Raw genomic sequence first — 20,011 nt, forward strand, 5'->3', positions numbered from 1 at the left:
ATCAGCTGGCAATAGTGATTTTTAGCTTATTTATAAAAACCCAGAGGCAAGTAAGTAGTTTTCAATAAAAAAGTGGTTCTATACAGTGATGACTCTTAAACATTCGCTCGTTTTTGCCTCAATGATGAAGCACACAGAGGTTATGTGTTATCTCCAGAGTAACCTGAACGGTCCAAATCCTGAGGGGAGGTTCATTTACTGTGACCAGGTCTGTACCAGTTAACTTGGGCAACTGTCTGGTCTGAGCAGCTGGTGGAGCCGCAGAGCCATCCCCATATTCCTGTGTGCCTACAGACATCTTCTGCTCTGTCCTCTGCCCTAATGTCATCCTGCCAAACGTCTGCTATCCAGAGGTCTCCAATGCTGAAGTCCCTGGAAACCTACCACAGTGCTTTGTTATTATTAACATTAGAAAGTCTTTCCTTATGACCTGTGAATCCACAAGTATGTGAAAAAGTTTATTCGCTTTCCCTTCACAGCAGCAATTTATTTGAAAAAATATCACATCACCTTTAGCCTTCCTTTGGCTAATCAGCACCAGTGCTATTTGTCCTTAAAGATCCTGTTTTCTACAGCCCTTCTTTCTCCCTAGAATTTCTTCCATGGTGCTGGCTGAGTATGACCCGGCAGTGTGCCCAGGTGGCCGAGGCCAAGTGCATCCTGGCTTGTATCAGCACTAGCGTGGCCAGCAGGGACAGGGAAGGGATCTTACCCCTGGACTCGGCACTGGTGAGGCCGCACCTCGAACACTGTGTTCAGTTTTGGGCCCCTCACTACAAGAAAGACATTGAGGGGCTGGAGCGTGTCCAGAGGAGGGCAACAGAGCTGGTGAAGGGTCACAACTCTTATCAGGAGGGACTGAGGGAGATAGGGGTGTTTAGTCTGGAGAAAAGGAGGCTCAGGGGCGACCTTCTCGCTCTCTACAACTGCCTGAAAGGAGGGTGTAGCAAGGTGGGGGTCAGTCTCTTCTTCCAAGTAACAAGTGATAGGACAAGAGGAAACAGACTCAAGTGGCACCAGGGAAGATTCAGATTGGATATTAAGAAAAACGTCTTCATCAAAAGGATATTCAGCACTGGAACAGGCTGCCTGGGGCAATGGCGGAGTCACCATCCCTGGAGGTATTTAAAAGACGTGTAGACGTGATGCTTAGGAACGTGGTTTAGTGGTGGACTTGGCAGTGTGAGGTTAACAGTTGGACTCAATATCTTAAAAGTCCTTTCCAACCAAAATAATTCTATGATTCTAAACCCAGAGTAGTCCAGCTAAAATGTCACTAGAATAAAGAGACTTAGACCACACTTCTGGGCTATTCTCCCTTTGTGTACCCACACGGGACTACAGCAGATGCCTTTCTATCTGCACCATCAACCACTCATTACTACCCTCTCAGTACATTTTCCAACTAAATTTGCATCCAGTTTTTAGCATTTTCACCTCTTCTGTGCTTCCTGTTTGGTTTATGAGAACATTAAGTGCAACAGAGTAAAAACAGTAAGTATTAAAGTCAAGACATGCCATACCCATTTTATACATTCTTGACAAGGCAACTTGGCAACTTTTCTGGGGTCCAAAATTCATTGCAGATTGCACATATTCTGTGTTTTAGTCAGATTTCTTCAATATAGAACATTACCATGCTGTCTGTTAGCATTTCAGTATGAAATACAAACCTGGACTATATAGGTTTAGAGAATCTTACATCCAATGTAAGGAGGATTTTGCTGAAGCACAGAGGGATGTCAGAGTGACTCAAGAGCATAACATGCATGTTCTGCTCGTGTGGACCTCTAGTTGCATCTGAAGATGGAAGTTACACTCATGCTTCCACTGTAGCGTGGGTGGAGATAACCCAAACAATCTCTGCTGTGTAATGACCAGAAAAAGTACCAATGGAGGGAGTCAGGATATAGCACAGCCCCTGCAGATGTGTTTTGGGGGCTTCAGAAAGGTAACTTCTCTTCCCCACCCTTCCATTACCAAAAGCTGCAACATTTACCATTTACATCTACAATTTACACGCTTTGGGCCACCAAATTATATTGAGCACAGCAGCCTGAAACCCAACGGAGCTCCCTGATACATGGGAAGTTGGTGGATCCATCCTCCTCTGAACAACCTACCTTGGGCACATGAAAGCCTGGCCAGCTCACTATTCTGTCTGAGAGCAGGCTGGGGTTGATGCTTAACTAAGAATGTAAGAGCAGGTCAAGAATTGGGAGATCCTCCCCATGAATACGCCCTCCCAGATTCCAGTAACATACAGTTTAGGAATTTATTGAGACAAACCTTTAAAGATTTTTTTTCTCCACTATCTTCTGACTCCTTTTGGAGCATACCTACATTTCAGACATTCATATCATCCTGCATGGCTGTAAGGATGGAGCTCCCACCTCCATCACTGCAGAGAAGAGCGTGAGCAAAGGCTGGGAGACAGGAATTCATTTTGATTCTTCTCAGGTACTGTCGACATGGTCCCAGACAAGCTCCCTCAATGTGTACAGTAAAACTGACATGATTTGCCACTTTTTGAAGGGATAGGAAGACCAGTTAAAACATTTTTGCTGTAACCACAAGACAAAGACTGGTTCTGTCCAGGATGGTAGTGCTGCCGATACTGTGTATGAAGTGGAGGATGTGACAGGGTAGAAGAGGAGTCAGCTGAATCTAATCTTTTATTCAGATCTGCAAGCCTGACAGCTCTCACCACTTGCCAGCTGGTGACAGGTACATTTAAAAAAAAAAATATCTTTTTTTGACATTCTCGCTTCTCTAACAAAGGAGCTATTTAAAAATTCAACATGCTCCCTTGGAAAGCTTTAAATAGTTTCTGAATGTAACTGGCATTATGCTGTAACCCAATATTAAATAGTTTTGGGGAGGATTTGTTTAAATTGTTGAGGAAAACCTACATTTAAGTGTTACAAAGGAAAGGACATGCTGCTATCTGTGGGAGGCACGGAGCTGTCATGCAGAAGGATCTGGCCACCACCACTTTTCCTGCATCTGGACAAGTAACCAGAGAAGGTCCCTATCTCAGTCAGAAATGAAGATGACTGTCGTCTTCACTGTACCATATCCTCTCTTTACACAACTTGAAGACATCCTGTCCTAATCATCCAGGCAGTATCACGCTGGCTGTAGGCTGCAGCTGCCAAAAGTTTGGAGATTTTTGAGCTCCGAATCCTCTGCTCTCCAAGCTCTTGCATGACCAGAAAATATGAAGTGAGAACAGAAGAGGAAGAGGTAGGTACAGAGCAGGATTTCAGTTCGACATTTAGAATTACTTTCCTTTATGGATCATCAGAAATCTGTCAATCTTTTGTAATATTTTAAAATAAAAGCAGATCAAACCAGAACCTCAGCATAATTTTATTCATGCTGAAAAGATGTGTTATTCACTGCAGCAAGAAATACAGCATCCTGTTCAACCTCCCCTGCCAGTATTTCGCATCCAGCAGTCATGGTGTGCGCCTTCAAGCTTTGCTCAGCTCTGCAAATACCAACTAGAGGACAGAGAAGTATTTCTTGCACTTAAAATCTGTTATATTCTAGCTGGAATCATTACCCAGGTTCTCAATATGAACATGAAAGCCACTATCAGATGCAGCAGTAATTAATTAAACAACTAACTGTTTTCCAAAGTCATACTCCATGGAGAGCCACACCAGAAACAGCTTCTGATCCACAGATATTTCCTTTTGCCTTCTTCTAAAACACTTACTTACCCAATGGGATTGCTGTGCAGAGACATTTTGCGGGTGAAAGCAACACACATTCAGACACAGCCCAAGGAATAAGGTAGCTGAATGCCTGCTCTTAGCTATTTTTAAAAAATTCCCTGTATTCATTAATAGGCAGGTGACGGGAGTAAGAGAAAAGAAAAAGACTGGCTGATGATGAATATCTGTTTTTCCTCCCCTGACAGACAGGTTTCTAACAAGGGGCAGTTAAAGGAAGCTGATGCTGTCCTTCCTCAGGGGACTGAAAGATGTGTCACAGCTTGGGCATTCCTTACCAGAGGCATCCCAAATCCCCCTGGCTCTCTGCTGAGTTAAAGATGTGGACCAGAAGTAGCCACAGGGGAGGCCCAGAAATGTTGAGAAACTCATAATTTTAATACTTTCTAAAACAAACTGATAGAGATGGTGAATATTTTCCACCTCTCAAAAGGATAAAGAGCTCAAATAACAATGTGTAAGCATCCCTTAAATAATGTATCACTCACCAGATCTATATTTTGCATTATGTCCTGGAAGGAAGGGTGAGTTCGAAACTGCTCAAACAGATCCCGCTTGTAAAGCAGTGCATACACCAAGTTGGGGTTGTGATGAAGAGAATTTGTCAGGCAGGAGTTGATGATCTCCAACATCATTCGGATCACTTCCTCAATCACATTCAGGTCTTGTGCCTTTAAAGAAAGGAATAAAAGGTTAGTCTGCCCTTTTCCATTGTAAAATATATCAGATATTAAAGACAGCGCACAGGTAATTATTACTAATGGAGGTATTAGCTGGTTAACGTCTCAATGGTGAGCAAATCTGGCATGCCTGTATCTGGAAAGAGATCTGTTTTGTCCTGTAATAACCAGAATTGTAACCGAAATGCCCTGCACTCCAGTATTCAGCTTCATGGATTGATTGTCTCAACAGGAGCTGCCATCTCATGCCAAAAAGCATTAACATACCGTAATCAGCCAGATTTGCTCAGGTTTAAGCAAACTTCAGTCTTTTCAACCCTTCCCATGCTAAGTAAAAGCACACCAGCATACATTTAATTTAATACATTTTCTGTTGAGTCCCTGCTTAGGGAAGAGGGATAGGGTGAAGAAGAGAGAAAAAAAAAAGCAGAAAAACAAAAAGTGGCTGGTGAAAGAGAAAAGCAAAGACAGGAGAAAGAAGACTCACTGGATCAAAACCCACTGCACCCTGAACATCTGCCACCGTTCTCCAGATTTTGTCTCCAGCTTATTTTTTGGTATTTTTTTGGCATTAAAGAATACTTGTAATAAACGGAAAAAGAAATCTCCTTTTGTGGCGCACTAAGCTTTAATGCTCAAGATAAACTTGTAGAGCTTTTTATCTTGTCAATGCCTTTTGACAAACCATTCCTGATGATTTTGAAACTGAAACCTTCTAAGCTAAACAAGCTGGCATGTGAACCCCTGCTAGTCTTCTGGATTTCTCTGCCTGGGCTGCACACCAGGATATGCCTGATACGGCTGTTCAGACTGGAGAGCTGTTTCTCCTCCCTTGGGATAAGGTAAAAAAGGCAAATCTACTTTGTTTGTGTCGTTAGGTCTCTCCACCACATCAAACATTGGACTGTGAGACTTTACAGGTCTGGCAAGAACGTGAATCATACCAAACCAGCTTGAGTTTTTCGGCTTAGTACGAACACTGAAACCACTGGCATTTCCTTTCGCCAACTGCCTACAAAGCAGTCATTTTCTGAGGTATCATAAGGCACTTAAATCCTTCCTAAAGAGGCTGTACGTACAACAGCATTTTGTTGGACTGTCAGTGAATCTGTACATAGTTGAGTTATTTTCTACTATAAGGTAGCATTGTAGGAATCATCACTTGTCAGATATATGCTCTTACCAAGGCAGAACAGGACACAGGAACGTGTCATTATCCTGGTTAGACTTATATAAAGAGCAAAATTCTTTGCTACCACTTTGCTCTGGCTACTTTCAATAGAAAACAAAGATACATTTCTTCCTGCAAGTGTCAATATGGCCCTAACCTGCTCCTCCATCTCTTCTAGAGAGCTGAGGACCATGGAGAAGGCAGTGCCCATCCTCACAGAGCACTGATCTGGCTATCCACACCGCTTGTCTTCTGCGAGTACACAGGAGATTTAAGTGATGAAAGCCTTTTGAAATTCTTGTCTGAAGAACAATATTTGGTGTACACACTACAATGAAATATTCTTCTTTAGCAATGATGTCTGACTGACTGTGGAGGTTATAGATTTTTTTCCAAATGTGAGAATCTCCTCTTCTTTTTTAATAGCTTTGCTTCAGCTGCCTGAAGTACTGTTGTAGTGTAGCTAACAATGTTGGCAGAAACCCTTACAAAGCTGATCACCGCAGCTACTTAGCCTGTCAATGGGATCACATTCTTCTATGACAGAAACAATCCCTGCATTCAAAACACAGGTGATTCCTCTGCCTGTAGTTTCCTAGTTAGTGTGCCATGAGAGAGCATTCCAGTTAGATGCTGTGAAATGTGTATAATGCAATATATTGGATAAAACCTGAAATAATTGCTTCAGCAGGAATCTGAAGAAAAATCCAGACCTGGCTAACTCCTCCGTGGAGTGGTATGTGCCTATAAACTTGGATTTAATTCAGAATATGGGATATCATTGTGGCTCTCAATAAGCTCTGAGTATTGGTATAATTCTTGATGCAGCAGGATGACCCAGTGGCTGAGACACTACCCTAAAATACAGAATACACTACTTTTACAGAAACATTGTGATTCAGGATCAAGTCAGATCTATCTAGTTACCAGAAAGGTAACAAGCCACACAATTGCTTTTCAAAAACTAAATGCTTTTTAATAAAATATGTTCACCTTAAAACCCAGGCATACAGCTAGCTCAAACAGAAAGTGTTGCTAACCATTTCCAAACATGTTATTTCAAGAAAAGGCAGACTCTGCTATTGGTCAGTTTCAAACAATTAGAAGTTACCAGAGGTTATTGCTGAGTAATTATATTTAATTTTTTAGAAGCTGATGGATAGAATGAAGCATCTGTTTTTCAGCTACCATGTTCCAGGTGAAGAACCTGGGACCAAACTGAAGAAATCCAGGAACTACAGTGTCGATTTTTACCCATAACTGACTACACCAAATGAATAATTTAGAAGAAGAATGAACTCCATAAAAGACAGAGGAGTGGGACGAAATCCCAGTATTGCATATATGTTGTCTGGAGAGCTGTATGCTCCTATAATTAGTGATTAAGCATTTGTAAAGGCTTAAAAGTTTTCAAAACAGGAAAAAACAAGCAGAAAGCCAAGGACAACGTTTGGATGAGACAATGGAGAAATGCTGTAAGAGCTGATAAAATGCTGTGTGCTTTTGTTGCTCTGTATCACCAGTATCAAGCTACAGCGCGTCTGCCTCTAGACATGGCGTCACAACAGATATAAATAAGGTTACAAAAACATTTTGCAGTTGAAGAGAAGTAGTTTATCACCCTGCATATTAACTTTCAGACCAGCTGAACGCAGCTGAAATACTGAATGTGTATGACCAAGACAAGGACATCATCCACAGCAACCTTGTAAGACTAATTTTTTGACTGAATTAGCTGTTATATGAAAAGAAAGGCCAGATATTGATTTTGGGGGGACACGTAGACAAGTTTCAATCTATTAAACGGGACATTTAAATGAGACAAGTTAAAAGTAAAGGCATTTTCCTATTGCTTACAATTGACAAATTCAATGTGGCATTCACATTTAAGATTATTACAGTATTCCTTTACAAAACAGACCTCAGCTGCCTCTGTCGACACTGATGAGTACCAGTCCTCCCCCTTCTTTTTTTTTCTTTATGCCCACAGAAATAATTATACCCATCTTTAAAAGAAACTTGGAAGCTAAAGCTTGGTACTAATTTTTTGAGATGGAAACCATGCCTACAGAAGGGATGGGAGTGTAGGCACAGCACTAATATTACTGTGGATAATCCTAGATAACCACCTCATGGTTCCTTCTCAGGGTAGGAATTAATGTGGTACTATTTGGCAAAGATTTTTATTTTTAAGGCAAAAAGCCAGATGCTTGGTCATGTTCTAGTTGCACAGGGAACAAACCAGGCAGCGACAGCTGCAAGAGATCCAGGTACAGTTCTGGGTAGTGTGAGTCTCTCTTGTTAAAAGAACAAGGAACAAACAAATGATAATGCCAGAGAAAGGAGGACAGAAACAAGCTAAGAGGATGCATATGAAAACACGACAAGAGCAGGAATGAGAACCTTATCTGGAGAAAAATAATTTGAGTTTGATAAACACTAACAAGGAACACACAAATGTGCAAAGCCAAGACAAACTCTGGGAAGAGCTGAATGCTCTCATCTCTGACCATCCTGGAATACTGTTGCTTTCCTTACTGCAGTATAATTAATAATTAGCATGACATCCTCCTAGGCAAAGACTTCCAAAGAATTCAATACTTACATACTGCTGGAATGACACAGATGTGTAAAAACAGTTGAAAAGTATATGGCTTATAAAATATCAGAAGTGAAGCAGCCTAAACACCAAACCCCAGGCATGTGCTCACAGTTAGGTTCCTTACAGGCATATTTACCCATCAAAAGATAAAGCAGTTGAATCACTGTCAGTGGAGAATGTGAGAACTCAGTGTCATCAAAAACCTGCTTAATTTGTGCTCATCCTTTTAATTTAAAATTAAATTTTAATTTTTATAAAGAAATTGTTTAAAAAGTTCTAGTATGAATGAATGTGAAACCCCAGCCTCTAAATGTTAACAATTCTTAGCAGAAAAAGGGAGGCATGTCCATGTGTCATTCAGGTTAATTTTGCTTAACCACCCATCATGGCTTGTACTAAAATGGCTTGTACTCATGGCTTGTAATAAAAACTGAGACAAAGTTATTCTGATTTCTGTTTTCTTTCCTCCTAGGCTAGTTTATAGGGAAAATAATATGTCATTTGAAAATCAGAATTTCAGTCACTTGTAATGTTATGAAGAGACATTTATAAGCAAGGGTGGACATGAGGCTGCCTTTGACGATGAAGTAACTCTGTATCAAGTTTCAGAGAAAGGAACATTTTTAAAGATTTCTGGTAGTCTCACTGAAGCCATTTTCTCTGCGATTGTCCCACCCCATCCCATCGTGGCCATGCAACCTGAGCTGGGTTAACTGTTCAACTGCCGGCTACCAGTTACCAGCAGTGACAGTAAGCTGAAATCAAGGAAATACTGGTCTTGATTTCAGGGTGAGGAAGGAAATAATTATCAGTTTTCTTTAGGCCTTCCAATCCTAAAGGGAGCCTACATGAAAGATGGGGACAGACTTTTCAGTAGGGCCGGTAGCCCTAGGACAAGGGGGAATGCTTTTAAATTAAAAGATGGTGGATTTAGACTAGTTAGAAAGAAGAAATTGGTTTCTCTTGAGGGTGGTGAGGCACTGGCACAGGTTTCCCAGAGAGGTGGTCGATGCCCCATCTCTGGAAACATTCCAGGCCAGGTTGGACGGGGCTCTGAGCAACCTGGTCTAGTGGAAGATGTCCCTGCCCATGGCAGGGGGTTGGACTAGATGGCCTTTAAAGGTCCCTTCCAGCCCAAACCATTCCATGACTCTATTCTATGTTTCTAAAAAGCACTAGTGCCCAAACTTAAGTCTCATATCGTGTCCACATGCTGTACTATAATATGATTATGTATTTATTTATTGTGAGCTAGAATTCACTTAAATGCAACATTTTTGTTCTCCTTTTTACCTGATGTATAGTAATTGGCAATCCAAAGCAACAAAAATTTGTAAGATTAACCAGGTCTACTTCGCAACTTTTTTAAAAATCAGAGATCTAACAGTGCACCTTCTCCTTCGTGGTGGGATCCATATGAATGATGCTATGCAGTAGACACCAATACATGTATACATCCAGGACCCTACTGCCTACTAAAAAAGCCCCACTTCTCCCTGTGCATTCACATTGCAGCAATTTTCCAGCCAACTGATACTTTCAGCTAAACAACTGCTAGAGGTTTCTGCCTGTTGAAGTGGCACGATGACAAACGCTATCAAAAAGGCAGTTATACAGTTAGCACAATCTGAGCAGGAAGAAGCTTATCTGCCTAAAAAACCAAAACCCGAGCAGGGATGGGTAACGCAATACCCTACAACTGCACAATGTAAATAGGGCTAAAAAAAAACAAATAGGAAAGGCACACTGCAGTGATGTCTTAATCCAAAGAAACCTGATAAAATAAAGTGGAAATGTCACTCATAATAGCAGAAGAAATACATGCTGGAAATGCAGGCTGACAAAAAAACATGTCCAAACACAATTCTGACTTATTGCTTATTACAATGAATGGCTTTTAGTGAGTGGTATCTTGCTGCTGGTAACAGGACGCCCTGACATTTGAATTTCTAAAAGTGCAAGTTTCTTTATTTTGAAGCTCAGTGGATTTAGTTCACAATTACTGACACTGCAGACCCCTCTCTGGCAGAGCGAGAAGGCATACAGTATGCAAAAGCTGTCAAGCAGCTACTTAAAGGCGCTTTAGCTTGAGATGCTTTAATAGCTTCCTTCCTAGCAACTCCACAATTCAGAGCAGCAAAACCATCTCCAACTCTCCACTTTCCCAACTAGCTCTGACTGCCCCCTCAAGGTCATTCGCTCCCTTTGCCTCTCTCCAAGTCCAGTCCTCCCCTCTCAGCCGGGTAGTGCAGAGGAAGAGTCAGAGGAAGGCGCAGCACGCAGCAGGTACGGCACTCTGTGTACTAGGCAGGGCTGTGTCACCTTTGTGCTGCTGCATCCATGCGGTGAGGAACACCCATCCTCAGACCTGAGGCTGAAGGCTACCATACGGATGAGGGAATAGAGGGAAGGTGAGGGTGAAGGTTGCACAGGCAACCTTAATTATGGCTTATCTTCATTCTGAGCCCTTATCCACGATGCCTCACTATAATCACACGTAATATTTTCAGTGAGATTCCCCCCCAAAATATAACTTGCAAATATAAAACATAAAAAACTTGTAATCGTAAACAACTGCTTCCTTCATGACGCAGATACGACTTTAAAGGCAATTTTGTCAACAATGGAAAACAAAAGGATACACACACCAATAGTTCACACATATCAAAAAGACTAAGAATGTCGAATTAACCCCAAACAGAAAGCTCCTGCCATTCCTCCTTTTACCAGGGAGAAACAAGGAGGAAAAATGTGGTAAACTGTTTCAGATCCACCAGCTGCATCCACAAAAGGTCGAGATGAACAGACAGCTTCAGTTCATTTTCCATTACATTTTTTTAAGCCAGCTTTATGCATGCTAAGGAATACTTCAAATGACTATGTTTTTGAACATTCAGTAGTTAGCTCTTCCACGCCTGCCTGTAATGCAGCTATTATAAACTCCAGGGTGATGTACTCTTTTGTATGGAATAGACAAATTGGCACTCCAGGGAATTTCACCTTGATAACATAATTTAATAGCATCCACAATTATAATGATGTAAACTTCCCTTTCCTCTTTACAGGGGAATTTCTACAGTTAAATAGTTTCAAATAATTTACTTTATTTTTAGTTACTTTAAGAGAAGCATATGTATCTTGTTTGTATTAGCTTTGGGGAGCTTCCAAGAGAGCTGTCTGAATTTCCTGCATTTTCAGCAGAAAATAAAACCTTCAACAAAATAAACTTGCTCTGCCAAAGGATTGGAAGAGTTGAGGGGAAAGAAGGAAGCGCACAAGAAAGCTGCTCTTACATTTAATGCGCAAATGAACTTCAAAGCCAAGCCATTGGTGACAGAAATCTTATCTTCATCTATTTTACTGGCATATACTCTTTGGCTGTGCTATGTCAAATCCAGATAACTTTTGGCTGTAATGTTGAATTGTGGGAAAGTAGGTATTAAGTGAAAAAATGCAGGGCTTATGGTGAATATAACCTCAAAAACTAACCCCAGCATCTCTGATCACTGCTTAGAAATGAAAGTAGAGCTGTCAGACCAGGACCAAAGTTTGTTGCCAGACACTTTACTAAATAAAAATACCATCCTGACACTCACTATCATCGCCTTCCTGAATAACTGAGTAAGCTGAAAGAGCAGATTCTCAGCAATGTTTCACCATTTTGTCAAGTCAGCCCATGCTGCAATGCAATGTTTCCCAAGAGAAACATAACACTTTCAGCCTGTATCACGATGCAAACCTTCAGGACAACCTGTGAAAAGGCTACACTAGAGCAAATGCCGTGTTGGTGAGTCCTGTCCCAGAGGAAAGAGCCTGGGAACAGTTTGCTCCAAGGGAAAACACACCAAACGACACCTGCCAAGGTAGCAAACTCAACTGCTTTGATACTCCATAAACCTGTTTGCCACACGGTTTGACTTCAATAGCCACTGACCAAGAAAATCTAAAGCTGTTTCTGAGGACATGTATATATCTGAGTGAAGGTGCAGTTACTTTATTGGTACTTCTCATGTGACTTCACTGCACTGTGTTTATTATTCACCCAACCTACAGTTAATCCACAACTCATCTCTTGGTGACATCTTCTTCCATCCATGTACTTGCTATCTTTCAAATTCCAATCCTAAACCACTTCACACTGAAATACTTTAACTTATCCTCTTATCTCCCTACAAAGTTAGGCTCCCAAATCAATTAAAAATTTCTAAGACATTGGCCTAAACTCCCTCAGTGTTTTACTGATTCTTGGTGATGCTTCGCTCTCGTAGCACTGTGCCCATTTTACCTGTTTACTGAGGATTTTACAATTAGGAAATCTTTTGGTTTATTTAACCTAGTATGAGGTTACCCCTCTGTGAAATTAATAGAGGCGTGGGAGGTTAACTGGCAAACAGTTTTAGCAAGAGTAACTTCTTCACTGAACAAAGAATGAAGTATATTCTCTCTTTGTACAGAGGATCTCTGCTGGCAGCATGGCAAAACTTCAGTAGGAAGAACAGATGTTGACTACACTTGCCAAATTTACAGTCTGGTTATTAAGGAGATGTGACCTAAAGGTGTTTCACTTCCCAGGTGATGCTACAACTACTAACAGGGCTCCTCTGCTTTGAAAGCTAGGAATGAGAAACCATCTGGACCCAAAAGGATGGACAGGCACCTAAGTGCAGGAGAGATGCAGACCTTGGCGTTTTTGTGATATTGGGATTCAGTATCATGACTGCAAAAGGTGTGCAGTTCCAGAGAACGGGCCTTTAGATAGTCCTCCTCTTTGGCATTTCATCCCAGTGTCCCAGCTTTTCCAAACTCCATTCTTGGGAAGCTCCCATCTAATTCAATTTCCACCCTGGAAAGCAAAGGGCTGACAAGTCTCCTTCTCCAGTAATTTCCCAAGATGGCAAAATGACAAATTAAAATTATTTTCACCCCAACTAGCTTAGAAAAAGTAAATGACTATGGAAAGTGTTTACTCAAGGTCAAGAGAGAATGGTCCAAGCCAACCAAGAAGCTCCAGCATAAGGAGATCCACCACAGTGCCAAAAATACCTGACGGTCACCAGCTACAGGTTCCAAGACTGTCCAAGCAAGAACACAGTATTTCCAAACCACACGCAACCGTGACAGCAAAATGCAACTAGTATTTAGTAGAACTAAACCCGATCATTTTCTAAGGTCCCACAAAACCTGGGAAGCAATTGCTGCTATGAAAACGACAATGTTCATACTAAGAAAATTGAAATTGAAACTGTGAACCTGTATTTTTCTCAATTCATGCCCGAAATAATAATGACATTTTCCTGCTGTTGAAAGGAAATGGAGAATCCATTTCTCCTTGAAACTAAGCAGTATTCCCTAGAGGTATGGGAAGATTTTGTTTGGTTTGACTGGTAGAACAGGAAAGGACAAGTTCCATATGCAACCTCAACTCCACCATACAAAGGGAAATAGATCATCATGATACAGGCTTTAATTAACAGAACCTGTCTACCTTGACTAGAATTTAAGGACTTTAAAGATGTTACTCAAGCGAAAAAGTTTCTGATTCCAGCACTATACATGCAGCTTAGCTGTAAAATGTCACCAGCAAAACTGTTTGGAGGTGTTATGCAGTAATTACTGCTATGTGAACTGAAACTTCAACACTTCCTAATTTTTTTTTTTTTTAAATTGCATGGCAGATCTTATATAACACTCACATAAAGTTCCACATTTTTGCATTTAATATGTTAAGTGCTACTTAATGAAATCTCTAGACCTAAAAGTTTATTCCTTAAAGATGACTTCTTTTTGAAGGAGGGCAAGTTGCTAGCATACGCACTGATACTTGTATTTTAGTATATACTGAAGTCCAGATTTAAGAATCCTTATCATATCTTTAATGTTTGTTTGGAATGGGTTCTTATCCTTTTTATCCTACATGATGTTTAACTGAAGTACAGAAGCCCTTATTCCCATCATGAAGAAGAATAAGATGGAAAAACATTATATCTTGCAAACAGACAGAAAAAAAGACAGAAAAAAATGTTTAAATTCGCAATTTAAATCAAACAGTTTTCTTCACATTTTCCCTTCACATCTCCCAAACTTTCCTCCATACAGTACACCACAGCTACAGCAATGTAATTTATCCGCTAGTTCCTTATAGCCTCAGCATCATCTCTGACTATATTATCAACTATTTTCTTCATCCTTGATATTATGTTTGGCAGTAACAACCATGACACTCACTGCAAAATATACATACATCTAAGAGCATATTTCCAATGAACCAACTCCTGTCATTCAAGAAAATCCCTCAGTGCTACAGATTTTGCAGACCTATCTCCAATGTCTAAGCAATTTTAATTGAGAAACTATCAAAACTACCTGAATAAATACCAATCCCTCGCTAAAGCTGTCAACTGCACAGAAGCTGAATTCACAAGTTCTCCACTGGTTCCTCACCGATGAGATTCTGTGGTTCAGCACCTCTGCCATGACATTTGGAAACCATCATTGCCTTGGAACTGTAACAGTTGTCTTCCTCTGAAAGTACCACTCTGAATGATTTTGACGCTACTTAAGTGAAGAAGTATCACAAGCGAGACTGTGGAATCCAGGTCCTCAATAATAAACACGGATTGCATCAAGTTTCCATAATTTCCATGCTATCCAAAGCACAAGACCTTCTGGTCCTGACGACGCAGAGGATGTCAGTGGAAAAAGTCAGTGCTACTCTCTACACCCTCAGCAGCCAAAAGACTGTATTCTTGTCCCTAGGGTGAAAATTGCTATTGAAATTTCTGTGGGAGGTAGAAGAAAGGAGTTCACAGAGCAGACATTTCCATCATTACAATTTGGGGAATGTCAAGGAGGTGAGTGAAGTGGTGTTACAGCTGAGGCCACCCAGCATTCCTCCCATGCCTCAGCAGTGTATGACTCCTGCTTTGCTCAAACAAGAAAAATCACTGCAAAGGTAAACCGGGTTGAGTAATACAGTAGCAGTAGAAAATAACCACAAAATAGAAAAAAAACCCTGTAGACTGCCTCCTGACAATATTAGCCATGTTCAAAAATAACAATTGAAAAAAACGAAAAGATTGATTTAACCCATTGCTGTTCATACAGAAGCTGATGGTGCACACACAGTGAACTTTTGATGACAGTGCAGTATTCTTTCCATGTTCTAACCCCTTAAATACTAGCAGTGCATGACAAAAAATGTCAGGTCCCAGATAACGGATACTTGATACGGGATTACGGTACAGGATTCCCAAACTGTTGTGAGCAGGAATATGCTGCTTTACGGTCATCATTTTATAATATATTAAAATATAATAAAATACAAGAAAGTGGTTTTATTTGTTTTCTTCTTATTTTACCACCTCTTCAAAACTAGTCACTGCCCGCAGTAGTACCATTTATTCTACTAAGATGGGCCTGAAAAACCTCCGTAACCAAATTTCAAGAACTGCTCTCTCCAGCTGAATAAAATGCAAATAGAAGGGAGATGAGAAACGGCCTTTTGAGAGCTGATAGCAGGCAAACCAAATAAATGGAGTAACTTTTAGATTAAATGCTTTTACTACATTCCATCTTATTTTTCGAGTACATTACCCTGGACACTGCATCAGTTCTGATAAACACAGAAGCTGATGACCACTGCTCCACTTCCTGACGAATGGTCTGGAAGCACACAGCAGCCATAGCCTGAACGCTGAAAAACAAACCTTTAACTGAGATTTGGAAAACCCAAAACTCACAGAAAATAATTCTAGAAGTCTGTGTACACAGGTACCTGTTCCAAAATGAACTGTAAGCAACAGATGACATTTTGTCAAACACTGAAGCAAAACACTCTTGATAGAAACATATAAAAACTTCATTATCCAACTAAATAAAATTTCCTGAAATATTTATGAAGTCTCATCTATTTTAGGACAAAACTTAATTTTGTGTAGCCTGGTTCATGAAGTACAGCAGTGACAGACATGGCCAAGATGAGAGATCACTGTGTTTGAAAGACGGAGAAGCACTTGGATATGTTGTACATCCTTCCTGGAGTCAGTCAGCTGTTCCTCACCAAAACCCTGTAAGTCATTATGACTGTCTACCTATAAATTAAGCTAAGTTTTCTAATGGATTCTGATTAACAGAGTCCACCACAAGGTATGACGGCTAATTTACTGTAGAAAAATTCAGTGAAGCTTCTTTCCATGGGAATGTAACATGACTCTTCCTACCATCTCAATTTATCAAAATCTAAAAGATTAGTGTGGGAATGGGAAAACTTGCCATTATTTGTTCATATAATTTTTTTTTTTCTCTGCATTGAGTAAGCATCTGATTTATTCGCAAGTGCCACGGATAAGTTGCTGGTGAGTAGCTTAACAACTTGCCTTTAGGAACCACAACATCCATTCTCTTTTCAGTTTATCTGGAGAAAAGAGATATACTTAAGAGTTTGATTCCTATTGCAATGAAAAAACTAAATCTAACCTGTAATATTACCATCCACCTTCTTTTCTCTTGAATAGGATGGTTGGTTTTTGTTATTAGTAAACAGTTTCTCTAAGGTCAAGAGTTGGTTTGGGTTAACATGCTGGCCTCTGCACATGCTGTACCAGTCTGATACCAAGAAAAATGCAGCAGAACAGAGTGTCTTTGAAGAAGAAGTCATGTACTTCAGGAGCAGGCCGCAGCTCACTCAGCTTGGGCTGAAGCCTAAATATGTGCAAGAGTAGTTCTGGAAAACCTCCACCATGTTCCAACAACATATCTGAAGGGCAATTAAAAAAAAAAAATCTTACTTGTCTCAACTTTTTTCAGAGCAGCACAAGCAATCACAGACATCTTCTAACAGCATTTGGGATAAGAACATAGTAGGATTAAATAATGGTAATATATTAGAGTCTTTCTTTGTTATGAATGTTTTAAAAGATACTTCCCTGAAATGCTTTATGTTTGGTATTTCACTGGCAGAAAACAGATGTAGAACATGAATATTAGCTTTTCCTTTTTTTTTTTTTAATTTCTTTTCCCCTTGAAAAACATTAGAAAATTTTATGTTGGTATTAATCCAGGAAAAAAAGGGTATTTATTTATGTGTTAATCCAAAATGTCTCCTGTTGTTGCTTTAAAATTAAAGGTGCAGGGTTAAACTCTCAAAAGCCAGACATCAGACTGAAAGCACAGGCTTCCCCTTATCTCAATTGGTATGTGTCAAGATACAATTTAATTACAAGTTCACATAACTATCATCAGAGTCCTTTAACCATCATGTTTGTATCTAACCCACAGCATGTTAAGAATTGATAGTTTTTGTCCAATTTCTGGGTTATTGTTTCTGTAATTAACCAATTCTGTGGAAGAATTCCTATTTACAAAAACTGATTTAGTGTATGAAATGTGCAATGTATTCCTCTATGTTGCTTTGTTCCTAAACTACAAAGAAATAAGAAACTTAAGAGAAATCGCTGGTTACATGAAAGGAAAATAAAAGTTTATCTCTCCAATTACACCTGTGAAAAACATCAGAGTGACTGTATAGAATTCAATAAACATGAAAAACAGAGATTCTTCTAAATTTCTATTTCTTCTAAATACACTCTTTGCATGTTTCAACAGGTTTCCCACGAAGTTATTTCACAGAGACCAAGAATCCCACACTGTCAATAGGGATAAATAAAATCAAAATTCTCTATTCTACATTTCTTTAATGTTGCTTTTCAGGCCAGGCGATGATGGAATCAGTTTTCAGTAAGTGGCTTATTTTGCTCCATGTGACACTTCTCATGTGCAGCAGGAGAGGAACCAGCCTTGGCAGGGTATTTTTGTTTTGAATTTCTGCCTATATCAATTATTTTCCTTCTCCAAACCTTTTTCTTTTTCACTTCATACCAAGACTGTCTTTCAATCTTACTTGACTCATTCCCTTTAAAATATTCTCTTTTCCTTCATACCATCATTTGGTTCTCTGCTCACCCACTCTGCCAATTAACAGCAGTTAACTTGCATGACGTTACAGGTAATATTAACAACAGCCATTAGTGGGGGAATTGCCCTCGGTGAGACAGCACGATATGTTGTTCAGGGGAATAATATCTCTCCAAGAAGATAAATTGTAAGTTGATGAGATCGTGCTTCTGTAACTTGGACACAACTAGAATAAATGTGGCTCTGCAGAGGTCAAAAATGGTCCCATTTTAACTTCTTCATGTTTCAGTTCAGACAGATTTGAGCAGCAGTTTGACAGCTGAACAATTTCATGCATGATTTTATCCACAGTCTGAAGCACACTATCTTCCTCTTAGCATCTTTTTCACAATCACTAAGTCTTGATTCACCTTCGTTTCTCCCATTTTCTCTGACTGTCCTTCCAATTCTGAATCATAGATATCTGCAATGAAGGAATCTAAAGATCTCTGTTATGCTATTTTTAAAAAATAACTATTTACTACCCTTCAATATAAATGGATTGATCTTTTAAAAACAACTAAAAGAGTTCCAAAAACTTCACTGGTTAGTCCGTAAGTGTCCCTGATCAAATATGAAGAAGTTGGAAACAGAAAGTGCAACATCAAAAAGTTCTCATGTTTCACCAATATCTCATATAGAAAAAGTTTCATAAAAAGATTCCAATTCCAATTAAGTATTTAGTACCAAACAGCCTAAAAGGGTCTGAACAGACTTCCTTCTGCATCCATTTCCTTTACTTTATATGGCTGCATGTTTAAAAAAAGAATTACTGGGATGTTTATAACATATGGTAACATACTTCTGGTTTTTAAGCACTACATTTTTTCAATCAAAACCTTGCTTTAGGAACACTGAAAGTTTGGTTTACTACATTGTTGAAATACATAGCAGTTACAAAAATAAATTCTACTCTTTGGAGAGCTACTGCATCGGGTTTTTCTGTTTGTCTATGGAGGTTTGACAAAAATGAACCATCCAGAGTCATCAGCTTCTCCGGAAAAGCTCTGAACAACCCACTTGTGTGAAGGAGGCAGCAGGAAAAGTGTCTAAAGACCAAATCAGCAAAGAAGGATGCTTCAAAAGATCAGTACTGTTACTTTTTTCATCCAAGCACTTAAAAATTTGTCACTGTCTGAGTTCGCAAATGTTGGCTTACAAGGCAGTAATAAACAGTATTTACAGAGAGGGTTGTGAAGTCTATCTCTTAATAGATCACATATTCTGTCTGTAGCTTACATTGTAGTACACCTCGGGCCCTTCTAAAACCCCTGTATTCCATCAGGCTGACAGATCTCTCAAATGCAGCACAAGTAGATGCACAGTAGAAAAATCAGCGTACAAAATTCTACTGCTTAATCTGGGGAGACGTGAAGGGACCTTGAGATAGTGCTCAGCCATTTCTAAAACAAGCTCTCATGTCTTCGTTAGCTTAATCATCTCTTTAAAGGACGCTCGTTTAAGTGGTCTTATCAAAAACATGTCTTTTGAGTACAAAAATGCAAACAAATGCCATCATTCATACCCTGTACTGCAAAATAACAATGCCCTAAACCTATATAACTATTAAAGGAGGAAAATAAGTAAAAAATTATGATGTTCATGTTTGGCTTTCTTCAAATGGACGTAATGACCAAAATAACTGTTTTTTAAGAAGACTTTAGTAGGTATTTGTATTACTAATGTCAGAAGTACTTCCCACTTCTTCAAATTTGTTCTCATGTCTCATAAATCTGAAGAATGAAAAGATTTTCAATTAGATGATCATAAGATGCTGCAACACTACATTTTCCTTTTCTTGAAAAAGGTAGCAATTTTCATCCTTATCTTCTCAAATATTAAGAACTTCTAAGAAAAATAAGGCTTA

At 39.6% G+C, this 20,011-nt stretch overlaps 1 protein-coding gene across 3 annotated transcripts in view; it reads right to left on the minus strand.

Annotated features, from left to right (window-relative positions):
- DYM (dymeclin) overlaps positions 1-20,011 on the minus strand; it is a 226,699-nt gene that overhangs the window by 38,315 nt on the left and 168,373 nt on the right. For all 3 annotated transcript variants that reach the window (XM_074855441.1, XM_074855439.1, XM_074855442.1), the window contains one exon: positions 4,229-4,411. In XM_074855441.1, coding sequence (XP_074711542.1) covers positions 4,229-4,411 — 183 coding nt within the window. The remainder of the gene's footprint in view (positions 1-4,228; positions 4,412-20,011) is intronic.

Source organism: Strix uralensis, chromosome Z, assembly GCF_047716275.1.
Source record: "Strix uralensis isolate ZFMK-TIS-50842 chromosome Z, bStrUra1, whole genome shotgun sequence".
In the NCBI taxonomy this organism is placed as follows: Eukaryota; Metazoa; Chordata; class Aves; order Strigiformes; family Strigidae; genus Strix; species Strix uralensis.